Source organism: Falco peregrinus, chromosome 2 (genome assembly GCF_023634155.1).
Source record: "Falco peregrinus isolate bFalPer1 chromosome 2, bFalPer1.pri, whole genome shotgun sequence".
Classification (NCBI taxonomy): Eukaryota; Metazoa; Chordata; class Aves; order Falconiformes; family Falconidae; genus Falco; species Falco peregrinus.
Window position 1 is genome coordinate 125,699,014 of NC_073722.1, and position 22,693 is coordinate 125,721,706.

Sequence of the window (22,693 nt, forward strand, 5' to 3'; positions counted from 1 at the left end):
CCCCTGGGAGAGCCTCTCACCCGCCAGGGCTGCAGAGAAACCTGCATCCCGCGGGGTCTGGATGCTGCAGGGATGCTACCGCCTGCCCTGGCTGCAGGTGAAGGCACCAGCACTTCTCCTTCCCCATCAATCACCGCTGCAGACACTGCCCGATTAAATCTGGCAGCAACCAGCCTGGTTCTGCCCTGCCTCAGGGGTGCAGGGAGACGGTCCAGGCCTGTTTGTCTGGCTAATTAGCAGAAAGCAAAGCCTCCCCCCATTCCCATTCCAGGCATCCCTGTCATTGAGCCAGGCAGCCTCCAGCCAGGCATCAGCAGAGCCACCAAAGCTGCTCATGGCTGCTGGGCTGGAGATGGGATGGGAAAGGGCAGGGAAAGGGCAGTGCCACCCAGAGCACCCATGGGAGAGGATACACCACAGTCACCCCTGCCTGCACTGGCCCTGGTCCTGCAGCCACGGGGGACAGCAGGGTCCCCCAAGGGCAGCGTGCTGGGGAGGAGCAGGCTGGGGCAAGGCTGCCCAAGGAGGCAGGAGCTGCTCAGGGCCGGCTCACCACTCTGCAAAAGCGACGGTGAGCTCCGGGGCTCCTCGGGCTGGCGCTGCACCCTGCGCGCTGCCAGTCGGGACGGTGATGGGGACAGTGACGGGGCCAGTGAGGCTGCGCAGCATCACTTTTCTCTCTTCAAAGGTCCTTCCCACCACGCCACGGGACACTGCAGCCAGGAAGCCAGAGGAAAGGAGATGAGAGGCCGCTTTAACCCCCAGGGACCTGTCCCCCAGCACAAACAGGGTCCAGAGCCACGACCTGTTTTTTTTGCTATCAGTCATTAACAGGTAACAGGAGAGACCAGCAGAAGGGCTGTGGGCAGGGATACTCCTGAGGACAGCAATGGACAAGGCTAAAACAGGCAGGACATGTGCAGGGACCCCATGGCACTGACTTGGGACCCAAAAGTGTGTGACCAGCCCCCTGCAGACTCATCTCTCCCACAGCAGTGTGGGGTGGTGGGTGCAGGTGAGCAGAGTCCTGGGGGCGCAAGCTGCAGGGCGAGCTGTACTCAGGACCAAATCCTTTCCACTGACTGCTGGAGAACAGCAGCTGCCTCCCAGTTCCCCCAGTTCCCTTCTACCATCTCAGTGCAGACCAGAGAGTCCCACCAGTCCAACACAGCCTCCTTCATTCCCACAAAATACCGGAGATCTCCCTGCCTCCCCTTCATCTATCGGGGAGAAAGGCTGGATCACCCTACCCCTCTGTTGGCAAACAAACCCCAGCTCCTCACAACACTCATTTCCAGGACAGGGGTCGAAAGCACTGTTTTCCACGGGGAGTCTTGCAGAACAGCTGGGAATAGATGGCAGAAAACTTGGAAGGACTTTAAAAATCACTTTGTGGTCACGTAATCCCCATGTCCCTCTCCCATGGGTTATATCGGCCCTCGAAGCCGTGTGGGAAGAGGCCATGCATTTCTCCTATATACAGCCCTGCCAGTAAATCGCTTTTCAGCAGAGTGGATGCTTCCCAGGCTAAAGGACAAAGAGGAGTTTATCTGCCAGCACCAAACCAGCTGCTGGGGTACAACAGCTCTCCAAACCAGGGACCACCCAGAGATACAGATCAGACTCTACACTAGGGTTTAATTCAACCCTATATCTAAGCAGAATAAATAAAAAAAAAAAAAACAAAAAACTATCTCCAATAGGCTTAAGTATGGCTTCCTGATTCAGCTAGCTGCTGCTGCACTCCTTACTGGATGTATATCAGCTCAGATCAGCCCTTTAATACACACTGGCCCATCATTTCATTAGTTTTGGGGTTTTTTTAATGAAGATCAGATCTGGTTTTAGCCAAGCAAGCTTGCTGGACAAGTTCACACAGCTCCCTGGCCCCTGCATCCAACACCAGCTTCCCACGGAGGCGAAAGCAAAGGGCAGAGGGCAGCTGGAGCCCTGACACTTGGCAGGCAGCTGGAGCAGCCCCACAGCCAGACAGAGGCACCCCAGGACCCCCCCTCACCGCTCCAGGCCCCCGGCACAGCGGGAAGTGCCACTGCAAGCCTGAGCTGAGGTGGTCTTGGTGCTGGGGCAAGGGGGTCTGTAGCACGCCAACCCCCCACACGCAAGGCTTGCTGACCGCAGGGGCTGTGTGCCAAGGGACCCAGGGGAGGCATGCGGCAGCGTCACCTATTCAGGGGAGACATTCAAGGAGGCAGCACTGGAAATGCGCACCGCAAGGTTTCATACTGTCCTTCCCGCTGCTGGCAACGGCTGCCCATGCGGCTTTGAGGTAAGGACATGGTCAAGACATCCCTCCTGGGCACAGGAGCCAGCTGAGAGAGGATAAAACAATGAAAAGGTCACAAGTCATCAAAACGCTCTCTCCTATGCCACACTGGTGTGCTGCACTGCCTCCTCCCCACACCTCTGCCTGCGTTTCCAGCAGGCAGAGCACCGCGGTGGCCCTGGGGACACGTGCAGCCACCCTGCCCAGAGCAGCATCCCAGGGAGCTGCACAGGTGACACTCAATGGGACACCCCAACCCCAGCAAGCACCACCCCACAGAGATCTGATCCCCCACCCACATTAGCCAAACCATCTTGCTCCCTATCCTCCCTCTTCATGCACCTTTACTGGGATGTTAATTTCCACATCATCTATACCAGAGGAAGCTTTTTCCAGCATCCTAAAGATTTATGAGGCTGATAATGATTCTCACTCACGCTCCAGGACCTGGTGTCTTCAGATCCACCTTGGGAAGTGGATGGCTAAGTGCAAATGAGAACCTCCCAGCCTCTCTGGCTGCAATCAGCAGCCTCGCTCTGGGCTCTTTGTTCCAAGTCACTCCTAATTTCCTGCTTTCTATTGTCTCTTTGATAAGTGATGGGAAAGGGGGGGGAGAGGAATCGCTATTATTTAATTGCTTTCAAGATCTCAAACAAACCAGAGCAGAAGGTTATCTCCCCCAAACCTCTCTTTTTTGGTCTTCCTCCTCCAGCCATTGTTACTGGGTAACTGCAGAGGGAGGGGCTGTGGCAGTAGCCACCTGTATTGCACAAGTCCCCAGAGCCCCCAAAGCTGTGGGCAGGCACCGCATCACCACCCCGCCTCTCCCGGGCTGTGCCAAGCCAGCAAGGACCTGCCTTGCCTTGCCTCTGGTGGCAAGGTGCAAAATCCTGGTGCCAAGGTACCCCCAGCTTCCTGGGAGGCTTTGGGACTCTCAGACCCCTCTTGGGTTCTCCAGCGGGGTCACAGCATGGCCATTGCGCTGCCAGCACCTGCCCTGCTCCGCCCCGTGCCTCCCGTGGCCCTGGAGACATTAGGGGAAGCTGAGCCCTTTGCACCGTCACTGGAAGCAAAATGTTGCTTCTGCAGCAGGAGCCAAGCAGCAAGGTCAAGGTCATGCAAGGGAAAGGAGCCAAGGGGGGTGTGATCCGACGGGGTCTCTTCTGCTGGAAGTCCCATGGAGTCAGGCAGGTCCCACCACACTCGGGGGGGATCCAAGGTCCCTGCACCCACGCACCCACCCTGAGTCCCTGGTTTTGAAAGCCCTTTGCCGTGCACCAACAGCCTCTGTGGGCAGGTGATGCTCCGCTCCCCGGCACAAAGCCTGGGCCACAGGGCCAGCTGGACCTCCAGGAGCAGCACCCAGCACCACAGGCTGCCCTGCCTGGCTCCCCTGCTGCGGGCAGGCAGGGCAAGGTGGGCAGTGCAGGTAGGGCAGTGTGGGCAGCGCAGTGTGGGCAGCGCGGGCAGGACGGGCAGGGTGGGCAGCGCGGGCAGGACTGTCTCCGCCCCGGCCCCCGGAGCCGCCCCGCGCGGGGCGGGGCGCAGCCGGTGCGCTGGGTCCAGCGGCGGAGCCGCGCCGGGGACGGCGTGTGCGCGGAGCCGAGCGGAGCGGAGCGGTGCGGAGCGGAGGGCGCTGCCGGCGCCTCCCGGTGCCCCCGGGCCGGGGCGGCGGCGGGAGCAGGTGAGCGGCGGGGCCGCGGCCGGGGCAGCACCGCTCCGGGGCCCGGCTGCAGCGGCGGGAGCGGGGCGGGATGGGCCGGGGGCTGCGCCCGCCCCGAGTTCATCGGCCACGGGAGCCGTCCGGGCTGGGGTCCCGGCCGGGGAGGAGGGGGCTGGCAGCCCGGCGGAGGGCGAGGCGAGGGGAAAGGCTTTTCCCCAGCGCGGTGCTTCGGGCACCAGTCGTGCCCAGGGGGGACTCGCCGGCTGGATTTTGAGAATCACGAGAACTCCAGCGCCAGGCGAGCTGTGGTGTGTCCAGGACACGCTGCTCGGCACCGCAAGGGCTGCGGAGGGGAGACGAGGGAGGTGGTTTGGGGAAAGCCCCTCTGGGAAGCATCTCTCTCCCACGGAGCTTGCCAGGCAGGATGGGCAAATCCTCCCCAGGAATCCCTTCATTTCTATTCATTCCGTGATTTCTAGAATCTTCTCCTCTGTCCCCACAGCAAGGGAAGATGACATCTCCGCTGCTCTGAACCTGCAACGCCGAGGGACCAGCAGAGCCATGGAGCTGGAATACGAGCTGCCCAATGCCACCGCATTCTGGTTCTCCCCGGCTTCCCCCTTTGACAACTTCTCCGTGGAGGCACCCACCAACGGGTCACAGAATGCCACAGGCCAGCACTTTGACCTGACCAGCAATGCCATCCTCACCTTCATCTACTTCGTGGTTTGCATCATAGGGCTGTGTGGCAACACGCTGGTGATATATGTCATCCTTCGTTATGCCAAGATGAAGACCATCACCAATATCTACATCCTCAACCTGGCCATTGCAGATGAGCTGTTCATGCTCGGTCTGCCCTTCCTGGCCATGCAGGTCGCCCTGGTACACTGGCCCTTTGGCAAAGCCATCTGCAGAATTGTCATGACGGTGGATGGCATCAACCAGTTCACCAGTATCTTCTGCTTGACGGTTATGAGTGTTGACCGGTACCTGGCTGTCGTCCACCCCATTAAATCCGCCAAGTGGAGGCGGCCCAGGACAGCCAAAATGATCAACATGGCCGTTTGGGGTGTCTCCCTGGTGGTAATCATGCCCATCATGATTTATGCTGGAGTGCAGCATAATCACGGCAGGAGTAGCTGCACCATCATCTGGCCAGGAGAGTCAGGCGCCTGGTACACAGGCTTCATCATCTATGCCTTCATCCTGGGCTTCCTGGTGCCTCTCACTATTATCTGCCTTTGCTACTTGTTCATCATTATCAAAGTGAAGTCCTCAGGCATCCGCGTGGGTTCCTCCAAGAGGAAAAAATCTGAGAAGAAAGTTACCAGGATGGTCTCCATTGTGGTTGCCGTCTTCATCTTCTGCTGGCTCCCCTTCTACATCTTTAACGTCTCCTCGGTCTCTGTCCTGATCGTGCCCACACCCGTCCTCAAGGGCATGTTCGACTTTGTGGTGGTCCTCAGTTACGCCAACAGCTGTGCCAACCCCATCCTTTATGCCTTCTTGTCTGACAACTTCAAGAAGAGCTTTCAGAATGTCCTCTGCCTGGTGAAGGTCAGCGGCATGGATGAGGCGGACCGGAGCGACAGCAAGCAGGACAAATCCAGGCTCAATGAGACCACAGAAACCCAAAGGACCCTGCTCAATGGTGACCTGCAGACAAGCATCTGAGAGGGCAGCAGGGTTGTCCTTTGCTCTCCTCTCCCCACTTGCTCCCAGCTGCAGCAGGGTGGTGGCATGTATGGAGCCAGGGCAGGAGTGCCGGCTTAGGGGACGGCAGTGCACACACCGATGGGCGGCGGGGGTCCTCAGCTGGGCTCCTCCTGAGCTGCTGGCGGGTTGGCTTTCAAGTGCTGGGAAGGGTACGGTTCAAGAGGAGCTGCCTCGCCAGGGAGACAAAGACAACTCATAGCAACACAGTGCATTTCAACACCAAAGTGCCACTGTGGGACACAGGTACTGCTGGGTGGCTCTGCTGGCTTCCCCAGCTCGGGGATGGTTGGCTTTGTGTGCTTTGCCCCAGAATGGGTGCTTGCACATGGACACACACGCACAGCAAGGTGACCTCGGGAGGAGCTGAGGCCACAGGTGTGTGCCAACACGTGTGCTGCCATGGAGATGCACCGGTTTATAGCAAAGAGCTGGTGGAAGCTCCCTGGAGGGTCCAAGTGTGCTCCCACAGTCACTTTCCCAGAGGAGACAAGGATATTTGGGGCTGCATTTTGCCCAGCTTATAAGTTACTCCATCACCTCCCCTGAAGCTTCCCTGCTGCTATTTGACTGCATCGTTTGCAACAACTGTGCTGCCTGGAGGTGGCACGCCAGCACAGAGGTGGCTGCCCTGCAGGAAGCAGCTCTGCCACCCTGGCAGCCCCTCTGGTCCTGCCGCACTCCTACCCTGCCTCCTCCAGCCCTCATCTCCCGCTGCATGAGAGCCCCTTCCCTCCCACCGTGACGTCACCTGCCTGCAGGTTTTCTTGTTGGATGGAGGATTTCCCCCTTTCCTTCCCCAGTAGCTGCTGCCCCTCCTGCCACTCGTGTCTCCTCATGGTCAGTCCCACACTGCGCCAGCAGCAGAGATCGCTGCTCTCCCTGACAAGCCGCGTCTGGGCGGGCTGAGCAGCCACGGCTCGATCGCCTGGCACCCGTCTCTGGTGGGAAATCCTTGGAAGCATTTAAACAGCAGCAGCGCATGGGGTTTGGAGCACCGTGGCATGGGCTGCGGCACATCCCGCTGCCAACAGCTCCTGCACCTGGGTGAGATCTGGGCTTGTCCTGTCCCGGCTATGGCTCCGAGGATCGCCGGGGCTGCTGGCCCCACGGCAGGGTGAGCAAGCATCGACTGGCCACCAGTGACGCCTGCCCTGCTCCTTCCAGGCAAGTCATGCTGGAAGAAGGGGTGATGGAGAGGATGGGGGACGGGAGGTGGGAGGTGCTGGGGACTTGGCCCCAACCCTTGTCTGAGCCAAGGGGACCAAGCAGAGCAGATCATAGTGCTTCCAGCACCAAGCCATGAGGCAGAGCAGGGCAGCACACATCCAGCCCCCCAGTTGCTCTTCTGCACCGCAGCACGGGAAAGGGGACGCACAGGACGCAGTCCACAGTGCGAGGGGTGGCAGGTCTGGGCCAGCATTCACTGCATTTAGCTGCTCAGGACTGTCCTGGGGACGGTCCACGTCCACCCTTTCCAGCTCAGCACGTAAACCCAGGGCTTGGGAGCCCTGACCGCCTGCTCCTGCCCCAGCAAAGCCGCCCTCCTCCGCCAGCACAGCCAGAGCACAATGGAAAGCCCAGGGGAGAGGGAGAAGTGCCGTCTTCTTGCCGGAGCACCCAGAGCAGTTTCTGTGCCAGAGGCCAGACTCTGTTCACAGGCTCTTGCTCCAGAGCTGAGCCGTGGGAACACAGTAGTTTAGGTGGAGAAAACAGCTGGGTCCCGCTCACCCTCCCCTTTCCCATCCCACCCGGGCATCCCCACACCAGCCCCACTGCCGGCAGACATGGAGCCTTCACCTTGTGCTACGAGCACTGCGGGAGGTGAGGATGAGCATTGTCCACAGGATGCCACCCACTTTGGGGTGCTGCCTTGCTCAGACATGTATTCCCAGTCAATGTTGCGAGAGCACCAGCTCTGGGAGAGGTTCTCCCATGGCTCTGCCCAGCCCCTTCAGCAGGTCCCTGCCTGGGCATCACACGTGGGGCTGTGCCACCCCAGCATCCCCCACCAGCCCCACAAAAGGGCTCAGTGCCAGGCTCAACACCTGCTCCCCAGCACAGCTCTGTTGGACACCAGCTCCGGCATGGCAGCAGGGGCACTGGGGACACAGCGTAGGGCTCTACAGGCTTTGCAGAGCATTGTCAGCATTGATTTGCTTTTAACTGTTTACTGCTCCTCCGAGGAACATGTGTCTGCATTCAAGTGCTCGGAGGCACCGCGTGGGCTCAGCGCCGAGCGGGCACCTGCCTGTCCCCTCGCTGCCTGCGCCGGGCTGGGCAGGCAGCTGCTCGCCAAGCGCATCCCCGCACCAGCTTCAGGGAGGGAAGTGAAGCTGAACCCGGGCTCCGGGCGCGCAGCTGCCCTGGTGATGCAGTGGGAATTAAGACACGAGCAGCGTGTCACACCACAGTGAAACGCTGGGGGGTGGTGGCTGGGTGGGGTGCTGCTGGAGCCCCCTGTTAGGATAAGGCTTCCGTGTCATAGCTGCAGCGATGCGTCAGCTTTGGGTATTTCATATTTGGTGGGCGGTGAAGGCATGATTTGTGTGGCAAGCGTGGGAGGCGGTGGGGAGGGGGGGCTGTTGAGCCCCCTGCCCGTCATGGGAGCTGACGTTCACAGCCCCCAGCACTCACCTGCAGTGGGGCCAGACCCAGACCTGCCGGCAGCCGCCTTCACCCCAGTCCCATCCATGCAAGGCCTGCCACCAACACCCCGACTAATGGTGGGGGGAGATGCCAGCTCCTGGCTGCACACCCATGGGAGTCTCCAGCAGGAGCCCCCAGCCAAGAGCATCTTCTGTCTGTGCTGGTTTAAAGTTGAAAATGCAGCAAGCCTGGACTTTAAACTACGGCAAGCCTGGCTTTCTAGTGCTGGGAAGGGCCCATGACCAGCACTGCATGTGTCCAGGTCAGCTTTGTCCTGGCAACCCCCCCCAGCAGTGACACCCCTGCCAGCTCAGGGCTGTGCAAGGGGACTGTGATCTGCAATACCCTGCTCCACCCTTTGCACCCAGGGGCTCTCTTGGCTGGAGATAACAGGGCTGCAGGTGAGGAGCAAGGGGCACATGGGGCTGCCACCGACATCCCAAAGGCCACCAAGGTGGGATGCTGCAGGGCAGGAGCACAAGGCAGCTCCTGGGGGCTGCCAGGGCACCCCACAAGTGCCCTGCTACAGCTCACCCCGGGGGAAAGGGCAGGAGAGCAAAACGTGCCACCTTGGTGGAGCGAGCAGGGGAGGGAGCCTCAGCCACAGCCCAACGCTCACAGTAAAACCAGCAAAATAAAACCTTCTGCTGGTTCGTAGCTGACTAATAAACAGCAGCACCATTGCTGCTGCAAGTCACAAAGTTTTGCCTCCCAGCCACTTGATTTTAGTGGAAACTTGACCTCCTATTGCATCTGTTCTGAAAAGCTTCACAGGGCTGCTGGCAGCGTAACGAGGCATCTCTCCTGGTTATTGGAGAGTGAATAGGCTGATCCTGCAAGTGCTGGAGTGGCTCTGCTGCCACTTTACACACAGACTGTCCTCAGGCAGGCGAGATTAATTACAGCTCCTGCCTGCCTGGCTGGAGCAGCAGGAACAGATTTATCACAAATCGGAGGCGATGGGAAGCAGTGTCCCCCGTAGAGCTCCCCTGTACACCAGGAGCACAGACCTGGCCCCGTGCACCTCGGAGCAAGGCTGGGGCTGGTGGCTTTGCTGCAGAGTTGCATATGAGACGGCTCTGCCTCGGCTGGAGCTGTCTGTGGCACTGGGGCTGTCACCAGGGGTGTTTGCAGTGAGTTATTCTTGCAAGACTGCCAGTCCCAGCACCTGCGTGGCTCCCCAGCGCCTGTGAGAAACCAACTCCCCTTCCCCTCCCTGCCACTGGCTTCCCCCCAGTACAGGTGAGGAACCCCAGCGAAGCTCCACAGCTTTCCCAAGCCCCTGTGGGACTGACCTGCGTGGAGGCATCCTTGCTGTCCCTGCTTCCTAAGCCCTTGGGGGCCAGGGCACAAAGCCTGGCGCTGTGGCTGGGCTGAGCATCGCCCTGGGCACCCTTCCAACTGTGCCCACCTCAGACCGAGCCTGGCTCCTGGCACGGTGGTGGCCAGTGTCCCCCTGGTGCTCAATAGCCAAACCTCACTCTGATGGGCAGGGGGAGGCTGGGTTTGGACCTGGAGCCTTCCTGTTGCATCTCTACAGCTCTTCAGCACCAAAGCTGCCTTGGACTTCTTTAAAATAGTGATCTCCTAATGAGCCACACAACCACGCTGTCATGTCTCTGGAGGGCTTCCTGACTTTCATCTCAATGGGAAGAGCCTTGTCTTTGTTGGAGACTCCACGGAGAAGTCCCTTCCCTCCCAGACCTGCGCAGATGCAGCCGGCCTCGCGGGCAGTCACGCAGCCTGCGGTCCCCAGCCAGCTCCGTGCCCTGCAACAAGAACTCCCAGGCCCCAGATCTGTGCTGCTGCATTAAAGCGGGGCTTGACTCACATCTCAGAGGGTTCTCTCAGCCATCACCATGAATGAGCCGATTTCAAACTGCTCTGGGAGAGGCTCCATCCCCTCTGCTGGGGCTGCACACCCCGAAAGCCCCCTCAAATCACCTGCAAGGCACGAGCAAAGGGCACAGCAGACCCCAAACTGGGATTCCTGCTACTAAGTCCGAAACAAGAGCTGCCACTTTCCAACCCAAGGACACCTCTGCCCTTCTCAGCCAGCCTCTGACCCCTAGCCTTGCACCCATGTCTCCTGCCAGATTTCAGCTCGCTCCCTGCCTGCTCCAGGACCTGGACTGCAAAAAGCCGGGGCAGGAGGACAGCCAAGCCACAGCTGAGGTTTGGGGGAACCTGCCTCAAGCTGTGTCCTGACCAGGAGATAACAAGAGGCGCAGAGTCTGGGCACCCCAACCATGCCACCCCATGCTGCGCAGCCAGGAGAAGGGAAGGGGTGGGTGATTGTACATATATGTATATACTGCACATGCCAGCAAAGGGGTTTGTTATACTGCAGAGACACTCTTTAGCCCCCGTTTTGCTGTGGCTGCTGGAGCAGCCCCTGCACGCAGGAGCAAGTCAGACCTAGCACCTCAGGGGTCCCTTGTCTCCCCCTCCCTGTGTGCTGTGGGGCTGGTGGCACCATGCACGATCCAGGAGGGATCGTTGAGGCCGCTCCCACATTGACAAGCAGCTTCTGCAGGGCAAGGGAAGGTGAGCTTTGGCTTCTACTAAACGCAAGAGCCCTTCCCTGTAGCAATCTGGGGGTCATCCCCTACAGCAGCACTGCACGGTGCTGCCCACCTCCTGTACATACACTTCTGCATCTATAGCTGTGCTCTGTATAGTGTGCGTGGGTCTGCTGTACAACACATTGTGACTGGAACGCTCCAGAGAGTGTTTCTCTGCTTTAAGTCTTGCTTTCCTCCGTAGCAATTGTTTTTCAGTGTCAGTGTGGAACTAAGCCTTCCCATGGCGAAAGCTCCCCACTGCCATGGCCTGTGCTGTGGGGAGGGAGTTGTGGATGGGGTGGAATTAAAAGACTTTTCCTAGTTTCTGGCTCCGTGTGCGTGTCTCAGAGCTGGGTGGGAGCAGCAGGGTATAACCCAGGCTTGGACACCTTTCTGGGAGAAGAGACACCAACCCTGGAGTCCCACCAAGGGGCAACAAAGGAAGAACCAGTTCTTCCCCACATCCACCATGCCGTTGGTGAGCAATACACCAGGTTCTTCACCCACAGGGTGGTCTCCACTTCGGAGGGTCCATGCAGCAGGAGAGCTGCATCTGCCCAAAAAACCCACAAGATTGCTCCCTGGGCAGCACAAACGTGGGGCACTGAAGCACAGGCATGTCTGTGCCAGCGTCAGCCCCTCAGCTAGATGGGTCACAGATGAAGCATGACCGCAAATAGCTCCTCAAGTACAAAGGGTCACAGAAATTCAATCTGAACTGCTGGATGGGAGAAGCTTCTCTTCCCAAGGTGACAACAGTGACAACACCTCCAGGCTTTGGTTTTGGTGAGATCAAGGGCATGTAAAGTGCCGGAGAAGTAATCTGCTGGAGAAACCAGCAGCAGGAGGGGACACGCAGGCACGTGTTTTTGTGCTTAAAGAGGGGCATTACCAGAGAAACACCCTGATGTAAAGAGATAAGCTTAGCTATAAACTGAAAGTTTGGCTCTGACCAGTTGCACAGGCCAGCTTTGCCACCACGTTTCCATGCAAATAAACACTTTCACTCTGAAACACCTATGATCCCCCCCCCCAATTTGCAATGTAAACAGAGTTTTGTGGAATTTGAATATAACCATTACCAAGAAAAACCCCAACAGCCTCTCTCCCAAAACCATGCGCTCTGGTTACACCAGCATGTCCCGTGGAGCTGGATGCGCTCGTGCCCCTGGGGGTCTGCCTCGCGGGGGGCAGCAGCAGATAGCTGGGGCAGGATTTTCCTCTGGGAACAAGCATTTGTAGGAAAGGAATTACCACACTTACGGTGACACTGCATTGTATCTGGCTGAGTCAGCATTAGGCGCTAAACGGGTAGCTGGTCTCCAGGGGAGTTTTTCTGGTCAGATGTATATATAAGTAGGTACGCAAAGTGATGGCTCCGGGTTTCTGTCAGAAGGTATTAAGTCTTTACACGAAGGCTAATACCAGAGAAGGCTGCAACTGCCCAGGGAAGATTTTGCAAACAAAAAAAGCAGATCGGGCTGATTTCATCCTGCCTCCGCAGGCTGAAAATACAAGTGATGGAAAGCACAGGTATTGCAAGTTCGAGCCACATAAAAAAAGAGGGAGATAAAAACCGACTATTCAGAGGGGCCTTTTTGTTTCCGGGGAGCATCCCAGCTGTGCCTCCCCCGACACAAAACCACTGGGGACGATTTTGCCAAAGCTGAGCACGAAGAGCACTTTTTTTGTTGTTAAAAACACGTCAGATGGGGCTGGGGGCGTTTTGGGGCTGTTGGAGGGGCCCTCAGCGCCGGGGGGCAGCTCACGGGCCGGGGGGCCGGGGCCAGGACCCCCAGGGCAGACCCGCCGCGGGGGGGCCCTGGGGGCTCACCGAGAGCTGAGGGGCCCGCTCGGCCCGTCCGGGAGGGGGGGGGGGGGGGGGACACGCGTGTGTGGAGCGAGAGCGGCACCCGCAGGCCGCGAGGACCGGCCCGTTTCCCCGGGAAACGGGCAACAGCAATTAAATAAATAAAAATTAAATCGGCGTTTTCTCCGCCCCCGTTCCCCCCAGCCCGGCCGCGCCGCCATAGCAACGGCGCCCGGGCGCGGCCCTGCCCTGCACAAAGATGGCGGCGCCCCGCCCCGCCGCCAGCCCGGAAGCGCCGTCCCCTTCCCGTCTCCAAGATGGCGGCGGCCACATCGGCGCCGGCCGCGTCGCGGGCCGGGCCGGCCATGGCGTCGAGGGGCACGGAGGCCGACGCGCTGTTCGAGGCGCACACGGCGGCCGAGCTGCGGGCGGTGGAGCGGCGGCTGCGGGCCGGCATCGAGCAGAAGCGGGAGGAGCTGCGGCAGATGGTGGGCGAGCGCTACCGCGACCTTATCGAAGCGGCCGACACCATCGCCGAGATGCGCCTCAGCGCCGAGCGCCTGCTGGGCGCCGTGCGGGGCCTGCAGCGGGGCGGCGCGGCGCGGCCCGGCCCCACGGCGCCGGTGAGGTGGGGGCGAGGAGCTGCGGCGGGGCGGGGGGCGGCCGCGGAGCCCCCCTCATCCTCTTCTCCCCTCCAGGCCCGGCCGCCGGCTCAGGAGAGCTTCTACCGGGCGGCGGCGCAGCTGAAGCTGCTGCTGGACGTGCCCGAGAGGGTGTGGGGGGCCGTGGAGGCCGGCCGGTACCTGCCCGCCGCCCGCCTGCACCTGCTGGGCGCCCACCTCCGCCGCCAGCTGCAGCTCGACGCGCCCCGGGCCCGCGGCAGCCCGGTGCTGGCCCGCTTCCCCATCCTGCTGCGGCAGGTGGCCACGGCCGGCCACCTCAGGTGGGCCGCTGGCGGCTGCGCGGTGGCCGCGGGGGGGTGTTGTACGAGGAGGGTGGCGGGAGAGCCGAGCGGGCTGCCCGGAGAAGCTGTGGATGTGTCTCGGTCAGGCCGGGTGGGGCTCGAAGCAAGCGGGGCTAGTGGGAGGTGGCTGGGCTGGGGGGGCTTTGAAGGGCCCGTCTGACCCAAACTGGTCGGTGAGGCTATGGCCCCCGACCCTGTGGCTACCCGGGGCTCTCGCTGCCAGCCACCCTGCCCTGTGCCAGCCCTGGGGCAGGGGCACCTCACCCGGCCCCGTAACACCCAGGGAGTCCCCACTGCTGTCAGGGAAATGACACCCATGCTTGGGGGGGTAGCACGTAACCACACCCGAAGATCGCGGTCGAGCACCGAGACCAGTGACTGCCTCGTTCCCTTGCCAGAACCACCATCCTGCAGGAGAGCAAGTCCCTGCTGAAGAACCAGACCGTGTCGGACCAGGCGGTGGCAGAAGCCCTGTGTGCCATCATGCTTCTGGAGGACAGCTCTCCGCGCCAGGCCCTTGCCGACTTCCTTCTGGCCAGGAAGCTGGCCATCCAGCAGCTTCTCAACCAGCCGCACCACGGTCAGTACGACCAGGCTGCCTCCCTTTTAAAGTTGGGGTAATCACCTTCACTTCATCTCCATCTTGCCCCACAGAAAAGCAGGTGGGTTAGTCCCATAAAGCTCATGATGGTGGGGACACAGCCACATCACGCTGCTGCAGTGGTGTGGCTGACACCGCTGGCAGTGTTTTGACCCAGTGGCAAAATACCACAAAAATTAACAAGCTGAGGGTCTTAAGCCAAGCCCATCTGTAATGGGGAAGCAGGTGGTGCACAGGGCCAAGCCCTTTGCACTCCAGTCCTTGCCTGGAAGGTTTCACTAGAACCACAGGCCTTGAATCACAGGGCTGCTCGTACTGAAGGGGCTGCCTTGGCTGAAAGATGTTTCTCTGCAGGTGCAGGTATAAAAGCTCAGGTGTGTTCGCTGATGGAGCTGCTAACAACTACCCTGTACCAGGCTCATGCTCTCTTCTACACCCTGCCTGAAGGGATGCTGCCAGATCCAGCCCTGCCCTGTGGCTTGCTCTTCTCGACTCTGGAGAGCACCACAGGCCAGCACCCAGCAGGTGAGCACCCAGGGAGCTCTGCATTAGGCCTCTGCCTGCCCAGGTGTGCAGGCAGGGGGTTACACCATGCTGGGCTGAACCCCTGACCATATGCTTTCAGAAAGAGGTGGGGTTCTGGAGGAGGAGGTGAAGCTGAGCAGCTGGTTCAGGTACCTCCCCAACTCTGTGGTGGAGTTCCAGCCAGCCCTGCGGACCTTGGCACACCCCATCAGCCAGGACTATCTCAGAGACACGCTGCAAAAGTGGATTGCCATGTGAGTGTGACAGCGTGCCCCTTTGCAGAGCTCTCCCAGACACCCCACGGCCTTTCTGCTGAGGCAGCAGCACAAAAGAAACCCAGGCTTACTTAATTCCTCACTCACTCCAGCCTGGCTGTGCTGCCTTCTGGCTTCCTGCCCAGCACCCCCTCTCCCCAGCAGTTAAACAGCCAGAGGCAGCATACCACCACCCGAACAGCCAGGCTGTAACCCTCTGACAACAGGCCCCCTAGGCTGCACAAAGATGTTTGTCTAGAGCCGCTTTACACTGCCATAACTGCCAGCAAACAAGCACAGAGTGAATGAGAAGATAATCCCTTACCTGGCTCATTTGGGTCTTGATCCAGCACATCCTTTCCCCTTGCAGCCCTTCCCTGGACCGTGTAGGGGCAGCCAGATGCCCTTTATTAGAGTGGCCAGCTCTGCCCCATCCCACCTGTGGATGGGGACGGACCTGCAGCCCTGCCCACCCCTCAACAGCCTTGTCAGTTGTGTCATTATCTGATGGAGCCGGCTGGTCCCTGCTGTCAGCTGCAGCCCCCGATGGTGCGCTTCCTGGCCCTAGGCTATTTCCCCAGCAACCTTTCCCACAGCCCCCACCTGCCTTCGCTGTCTGCCAGCTTTCCTGGGGCACCATGCTCCCAGCTTCGACACCTGCCACAGCTCAGGGTTCCTGCCAGTGGGCATGTGGCTTTCCTGTGGGGTCCCATGGTGCAGCTGCCTTGCCAAAAGGCAGAGGTACCCTCAACTCCACAGGTGGTTCTGCAGGCAGAGCCTCCTACAGACAGATTAAGAATTCCCCCACCTTGATGTAGCCGATGTTCTCTCCTGCCTTCCCCGGGGCTGCGTCTGAGCAAATCAGACTGAAGTGAGACGTTGCCTTCAGGTGCAGCGATGACGTCAGGGCCGGGGTCAGCAACCTGCTCGTCTATGTGAAGAGCATGAAGGGCCTTGCTGGGATTCGCGATGCAGTGTGGGAGCTGCTCACGAGCGAGTCCATCAGCCAGAACTGGGAGGCAGTGTGCCGTCGCCTTTTGGACGAGCCTGCGTCCTTCTGGGAGGACCTGCTGCAGAAGCTGTTCCTGGACAGACTAGAGGTGGGCACTGTGCTGCGGCAGTTCATGGGGAGCCTTACTCTGTGCCCCCTCTCGTCTCAAACGGTCCACTGGTGTCTCTTAGCAGCACTAAGTGTGCATTTTAAGTGCTAGGTGGCAGGAGGCATGAGTAAAAGGTGCTTTTTTTCTTTCCTCCTGATTCTGTTCCAGACCCTGACCAAAGAAGGGTTTGACTCCATCTCGAGCAGCTCCAAACAGCTGCTCACCTTAGCCTTGCAGGAACTTGATGTCAAATCCAGCACCTCTGCCCTGAGCAAGCACATCCAGTTTGAACACAATGTGGCCCTGTTCCTATGGTCGGAGAGCTCCAGCGACCTGCCTTCTGATGCTGCATGGGTCAACGTGGCAAACCGCGGCCAGTTTGTCAAGAGTGGCCTGTCCATGAAGGCCCAGGCACTCACACCATGTGTGCAGAGCTTCTGCTCGGCTCTGGACTCAAAGCTGAAGGCCAGGTTGGATGACCTCCTGTCCTACCTTCCCACGGACTCCTCAGCTGCCAAGGAGGCTGCTCCCACAGTGCAGCCACACTCTGCCTTTGACCGCTATGCTGATGCTGGCACGGTGGAGGGACTGCTCCGTGACCACTGCATCACCTGCATCCATCAGATACTGGGCTGCGTGCGTGAAGAGCTGCAGAGTGCCCAGAGCCTGCTGGGGGGTCAGGCAGGTGCTCCCAGCGATGCCAGACTCAATGCTGTCCTCTTCATGGCGAGACTCTGCCAGTCCCTGACAGAGCTCTGCCCTCATCTGAAGCAGTGTATCCTGGGCCAGTCGGGCAGCACAGACGTGGCGCTGAAGGAAACGCGCCCCACCAAGAAGCTGGGGAAGGGGAAAGCCCAAGAAGTGACCCCTGTGCAGGCCAAGTGGCAGGGGGTGAAGGCAGAGCTCCTGCAGCAGAGCCTTTTTGCTTACCAGATCTGGAGCTCAGCTGTCACCAAAGTAAGGAGCTGTTTCTCATCACAGCTGCTTCCTGCATAGGTTTCACTCAGCTCCTTGTGATCAGTGCTGCTGCTCCTTAGCTGGCTGCTGAGAGCTCGCCTTGCTGCCGCTGTGCTGCTCAGTCAGCCTGCAGGGAGAGGAGGTGGCACCTAGTGGAATGGTCTCCATCAGGTTCACTCTGGGAGGTGCGGGGGGATGCAGGTCAGCCGGGGGGATGCAGGTCAGCCTTCCCGCAGGCAGGAGCAGGCTGCCCGGCCCTCGGAGTCCTGTTAGAGCTGTCTGTCCTGTGACTGGGTGCTTTTGTGTTTTGTGCTCTAGGGTCTGGTTCAGTGCTTTACCCACACATTGCTGCTAGGCACAGCTGGCTCTGTCTTGGCCACAGCCACCAACTGGGATGAAATTGAAATTCAGGAGGAGACTGAGTCTGGAAACAGCGTGACGTCAAAGATCCGGCTGCCTGTGCAGGTACGAGAAATATCCGCTCGGTAAACACACAGTTGGGAGGAGAAAAGCGCAGGTTCCCAAACCCACCGCTTTTGTCAAATGGTGCTGACCTGCTGTGGAGTTTGCTTGGTGTTACAAGCAGAGGGTAAATGCTCCCTGGTGTTCTTATTTGCTGTTTGAGATACTTGCCTCCTAAGGACAGAGGTCACAGGAAGGAAATAGATAGTTGCTGTTGTATATTCAAATGAATGCGATTGGCCCAGATCTTGTAAAACTGAGCCAAAGAAGGATTTAGGCCTGGCTTATACACAGAGGTCCCCAGGAGAGAGATTTCATGGAAACTGGATGCACTGAAGGACAGGGCTGCAACAGTGGGACTGTGCAAAGTCTAAGAGAACTCTGAAACAGTGGGACTGTGCAAAGCCTAAGAGAACTCTGAGGGCTGCAGCCTTCCATCGGCGGGGTGGTGGTGCGGGAATGGTGCTCAGAGGGACAAAGCAGGTGGTGATTGTGTGGAGGGAGAGGAGGGCTGGGGCAGGAGTTCTGTGCTTGCACGGTATGGGAGGGGCTGGACAGGTTAATAGTCTTTTGTAGTCGACCTTGTAAGCTGAATTTTGTTGATTCCTAAGGAAAAAGCAGCCAGATGAGAGCTTAGGATATCTGGGAGGCCCAGGAGAAGGGCAAGGGAGTAAATAATGAGCCCAGGTAGCGGGTGGTCAGAGCAGGGTCAGTGTTGACAAAACAGGAGCAACAAATATTTCTGTTCTGACTACACTCAGGTGAAAACGTCTAGTAAAAGTACTTTTGGAACTCTGAGGACTGCTATAGCCAAAAGCCTGGTGTGTCAGTAAATAAAAACCCAGGAGATAGTTGAGCCATGCTATAGGAGCAGGTAGGTCTCAGCAACAGAGCTTTGTGGTTGCTGAGGAAGTAGGAAGCTCATGTCCCGAGAACTGAAGCAATGTTGTGCCGCTGATAAAGCTAACAGAGCTTACAGACCACGTGACAGTAACACTGCTTTCAACAGCCATCCTGGTACGTCCAGTGCCTCCTCTTCAACCTGTGCCAAGAGGTGAACCGGGTTGGTGGTCACACACTTCCAAAAGTCACCTTGCAGGAGCTGCTGAGGACCTGCATGGCAGAAGTGCTTGCTGCCTATGAAAAGCTTATGGAAGAGAAGCAGGAGAAGGTATGTGAATAGAAGCCCTTCCTGCAGCTGGCGTGGGACAGGAGGGTCGCTGGGCACGTGGTGATGCACCACGCTCCTGTCCCTGGGAACAGAAAACATCTGCCTGTGAAGGCTGGAAAGGGCAAGTACGTTCTTCCCCTGCTTCCCCAAAAATGAGGTCAAAAGGGATCAGAGACCAGGTTGCATGCTCAGAACGGTTCAGTTAGCTTGGTGGTTTCTTGGTGGTGGTGTTTTTCAAACGTTTCCTCTGAAGCAGTCCTTTGGCAGTCTTCTCTGTGTGAGCGAAGAGCCCTGAGTTCCTGACTGTCCTATCTGCAGAAAGCAGGCACCTTCCCTGTGACGCAGAACAGAGCTCTGCAGTTACTCTATGATCTGCGGTACCTGAGTATCATCTTGATGGCAAAGAGCGAGGAAGCAAAAACCAGCAGGATCAAGCATGACTCCAGGTGTGGTCGGATACCAGCAGTAGTTTGCGGGGCCCTAAAACAGTTTATACCTGACCAGCCGTCAGGAGGACGCCTGAGAGTGGTGCCTTTGTGCCCCACAGGAGAAGGGCAGTGCAGGCTCTGAGCTCTGGCATCTTCACTGATACTAATCATAATATAGAAGAAGGGGTGGGATTCTCCGAGAGCTTGGAAACAGTGGGCTGGTCCCCCCTTGCTTGCATGCACAGCGTGCCTGTAGGGCAGTAGGGATACTGTCAGAGTATACCTGTGGAGAGCAGTTAAGCTTCCATCCACGAGTTAAAACCTTGTGTATGCTCCAGTCTTGAGAACTGAGGCATCTCTCTCTGAGGCATACCACAGGGAGAAGGTTCCTCTGCAACAGTAGATGTTGTAGGTTGTATACTATCTGGAAACCCTTCAGGTAGCTGCTGTTCTGCCAAGTAATTCCTGTTTTGATCAGTCACCTCTTGAGGGCAAGTCCCTCACTGTTAGAGGGACCAGTGAAACCACCCTGTTGGCATCAGCAGCTGTGGCTCGGCTGGAACCCCTGACAGGCCTCCTCTGCTCTGCTTGTAGGATTGAGAAGGTGACCGACTTTCTGGAGGGACACATAGATCCATTTGACTTGGACGTTTTCACTCCACACTTTAACAGCAACCTTAACCGCCTGGTTCAGCGAACCTCTGTAAGTTTAAGGAAAAGGAAGTGATGGATCAGGAAGCAGAGCTGCAAAACACGTTTTGAAGGGCAGCTGGGGGATGGCTTTACACACTGCTTAATGCCTAAAGATAACCACTGGCTTACACAGAAACAGGAAGAGTATTTAATGCCAGCTTAAGATAAGAGGAGCTTGCTGAGCTGGCTGCATAGCAAATAATCGTGCATGGAGTTGGCTGAACTTAGTATCTAACAGGATTCACTGGAGCCTGTGAAATGCTAATTGAGTTAAGTAGTGCTGAAACAGGCCTAGAACTCAACTATGGTAATAACAAATAATGATAATTAAATGCAAGAGTGAGTTAGAGGGGGGAAGGGAGATCCTTTGTGTTCAAACTTAAAATCGGTAACAAGTGGTGTGCCAATAGACTTGCCAGCAGCATATGGTGTGGTCAGCTCTGCAGTTGCCCCCAAATACAGGCAGCTCCTTTGTGCCTTCTAGGTTCTCTTCGGCTTGCTGACCGGGACAGAGAACCAGTACACAAGCAGGAGCGGCGCTCTGAGCTCCCAGGAGCTCCACAACATCTTGCCGTTAGCATCCAGCCAGATCAGGTAAGGTGCTCTCCTCTTCTGCATGTTCTCATGTCTCTTTGGGAAGCACGCCTAAAATTGCTGCTTCCCTGTGACGGGCCACATTTCTTTCCTCTGTATCTTAAGATTTGGACTTCTGCCGCTGAGTATGTCGAGCTCACGAAAGAGCAAGTCTGCTACCAGGAGCACAGAAAGAGTTCAGGTTGGTAACACTGTACCACCTTTTGTCAGTATTTGTTCTCCCACCAACACTGGAGCTCAAGGGGAATGAAGAAAATAGCCAAACAGTTAATATTTAACCTGATTTTTATTTTCGGTAAAATGAGAGAACTATTACGGCAACACAGCTTGAGATTGTTTGGATTTCCCCTTGACCCTCAAACCCCCCCCCCCCCCCGATGGCCCCTGTTTTTTGGGCGCCCACTGCTCTGTGGTAAAACATAGGCAATAACCACCATGAAAATGCAGCGAAGACTTATACAGATGAGGCATTTTGAGGTCAATGCATAGAAGACAATTCATGTAAAGATGGCTGCAAGAAACATTGAAGGATGCTAGCTAATTATTTGAACTCCTTTCCAGTGTGATGCTGACCTTTAACTCCTGATGAAGCCTGGCTTGGGTATTGACACCTGTGTGAACAGAGTGGCTCGCTTCTTTCGCAAAGGCTCGGTGTTGTCCTGCTTCTATCAGTAGACAACAATTATGCTGTTATGTTTCCCTCAGTTTAAAATATCTGCTTAGAGGGGAGTTCTCTATGCTGAGGATTGAGAGAGCCAAGGAATACCTCATTGCTACAGGAAGCAGTATTTAGTAACCAGTTTCCTTTTAGCTATTAAGCTAATAACTCATCTGTGGCAATGTCTTTTCAACTGGGACAGAGGAGTAAAGGTCTGGTTTTAGCACAGCCAAGTGCTGAGATGTTGATGTTTACTCTGCAACTCTTGTTCTCCATTATTCAGACACATTAAGGACCATGTTGACATAAGGGTTGTTTAAAAGCCCAAAGCTTCCTCATATTAAAGGTATTCCTTACCTCTTACACCTCAGCTGTAGTAGAGCATAGAAGTGTGTGGTGATGTGTGGCTCACTCCTACCACTCTCCTCACTTGCTCTGGTGGCAGGTGTGTTCTGCACTAGCTATGCTTCTCAGTCCCCAAGAGACGCTTGCTCCTTTTTTGCTAAAACAGTTCTAGAAAGGCTAAAGTCCATAGTTACTAAAGAACAGCTCTTTGCAAGAGCTACAGCTGTACAGCTGTACTTCTACCATGCTGCTACCCCCCTTGCTCAGAGAGCAACAGCCCCTTCCCTGCAATTCAGAATCATTTTTTTTTGAGGACTGAATGACATCTGTAAAGTTACCTGTTGCTAACGGCAAGGGGCTGTGCTTCTGCTACTCAGCACTGCCTCTGGCTGTCACTAACCAGGAGTGACACTGCTTAGGTTGTGGTTCAGGTTGCCTGGGAAGAGCTGTTCTGCTGTAGTCTACACCACCTTGCAGCTACTATAGATGAGGGGGTATGGAGAATGTCAAGGGTATGCTGTAATAGTTACTGATGCATTTGTTTTTAAAAACTAACAGGTTCCACCTCCTGCTCTCACACAAGCAGAAGATGAAGTATCACGCCCTGGCTCTTTATTCAAGCAGCTTGTAACAGAGGAGGAAGACACAGCTGCACCTTCTCTTTTCAAGCTGGGATGGCTTTCTGGTATGACCAAGTGATGCAATAAAAATAAAAAAAGTGTGTCTGTGTGTTCATCTACACTGAACTCACTCTCTCCCCATGGCAGGGACTGGTGACAGAAGTGAAGTCCTTTTCCATCCTTAGCCAGATCACAGCATGCTACTTGAGCCAGGCACAGGTCAGGATTGTCCTTGCACTCTGGCTGCTGGAACGGAGGTGTAGCTACTCTTCCACCTCCTATTCCTTAGAAAGCATTAACCTTAAAATCAAACTAAAAAAAACCCAAAACCATAACCAACCTACACCCTGTAACAGAAAACAAAACATCTCCCAGCTAGAAGTAGGTAGTAGAGCAACGTAAGACTCCTCCCTCCTTTGAAAACCCCTCCCCAGGCTACTCACTACTCTTCTCAGTGGCAAACCCAGCAGGCACCTGACACTGGCTACAGCTGCCTCCTCAGCGCTCCCAGTTCTAGTTTCACATTTTCTTTTCAGTACTGCAGCAGTACAGATCAAGCAAGATAAGGCTCATCACATCCTAAGCTGCACAGCTGGGGCATTCCTAAGGGATGCCAGTTACTATCTTATTAACAC

At 57.0% G+C, this 22,693-nt stretch overlaps 2 protein-coding genes across 4 annotated transcripts; both read left to right on the forward strand.

Annotated features, from left to right (window-relative positions):
- The first annotated feature begins 3,846 nt into the window (after positions 1–3,846).
- SSTR2 (somatostatin receptor 2) lies at positions 3,847–11,181 on the forward strand. Its single transcript, XM_055797908.1, has 2 exons — positions 3,847–3,968; positions 4,450–11,181. Exon 2 carries the CDS (start codon positions 4,509–4,511, stop codon positions 5,622–5,624), a length of 1,116 nt encoding a protein of 371 aa, XP_055653883.1. The 5' UTR covers positions 3,847–3,968; positions 4,450–4,508; the 3' UTR covers positions 5,625–11,181.
- A 1,810-nt stretch (positions 11,182–12,991) lies between these two features.
- COG1 (component of oligomeric golgi complex 1) lies at positions 12,992–22,171 on the forward strand. Of its 3 annotated transcripts, none has more exons than XM_055794734.1 (14): positions 12,992–13,629; positions 14,049–14,230; positions 14,606–14,776; positions 14,877–15,030; positions 15,920–16,130; positions 16,299–17,087; positions 17,406–17,552; positions 18,559–18,720; positions 19,039–19,166; positions 19,743–19,851; positions 20,326–20,435; positions 20,541–20,616; positions 20,997–21,036; positions 21,997–22,171. In XM_055794734.1, exons 1-13 carry the CDS (start codon positions 13,004–13,006, stop codon positions 21,012–21,014), a joined length of 2,883 nt encoding a protein of 960 aa, XP_055650709.1. In that variant the 5' UTR covers positions 12,992–13,003; the 3' UTR covers positions 21,015–21,036; positions 21,997–22,171. The 3 variants fall into 3 exon arrangements, with proteins under 3 accessions (XP_055650709.1, XP_055650707.1, XP_055650706.1); XM_055794732.1 differs by lacking the exon at positions 20,997–21,036 and having other exon boundaries at positions 12,992–13,309; positions 13,385–13,629; XM_055794731.1 differs by lacking the exon at positions 20,997–21,036.
- The last annotated feature ends 522 nt before the right edge of the window (positions 22,172–22,693 follow it).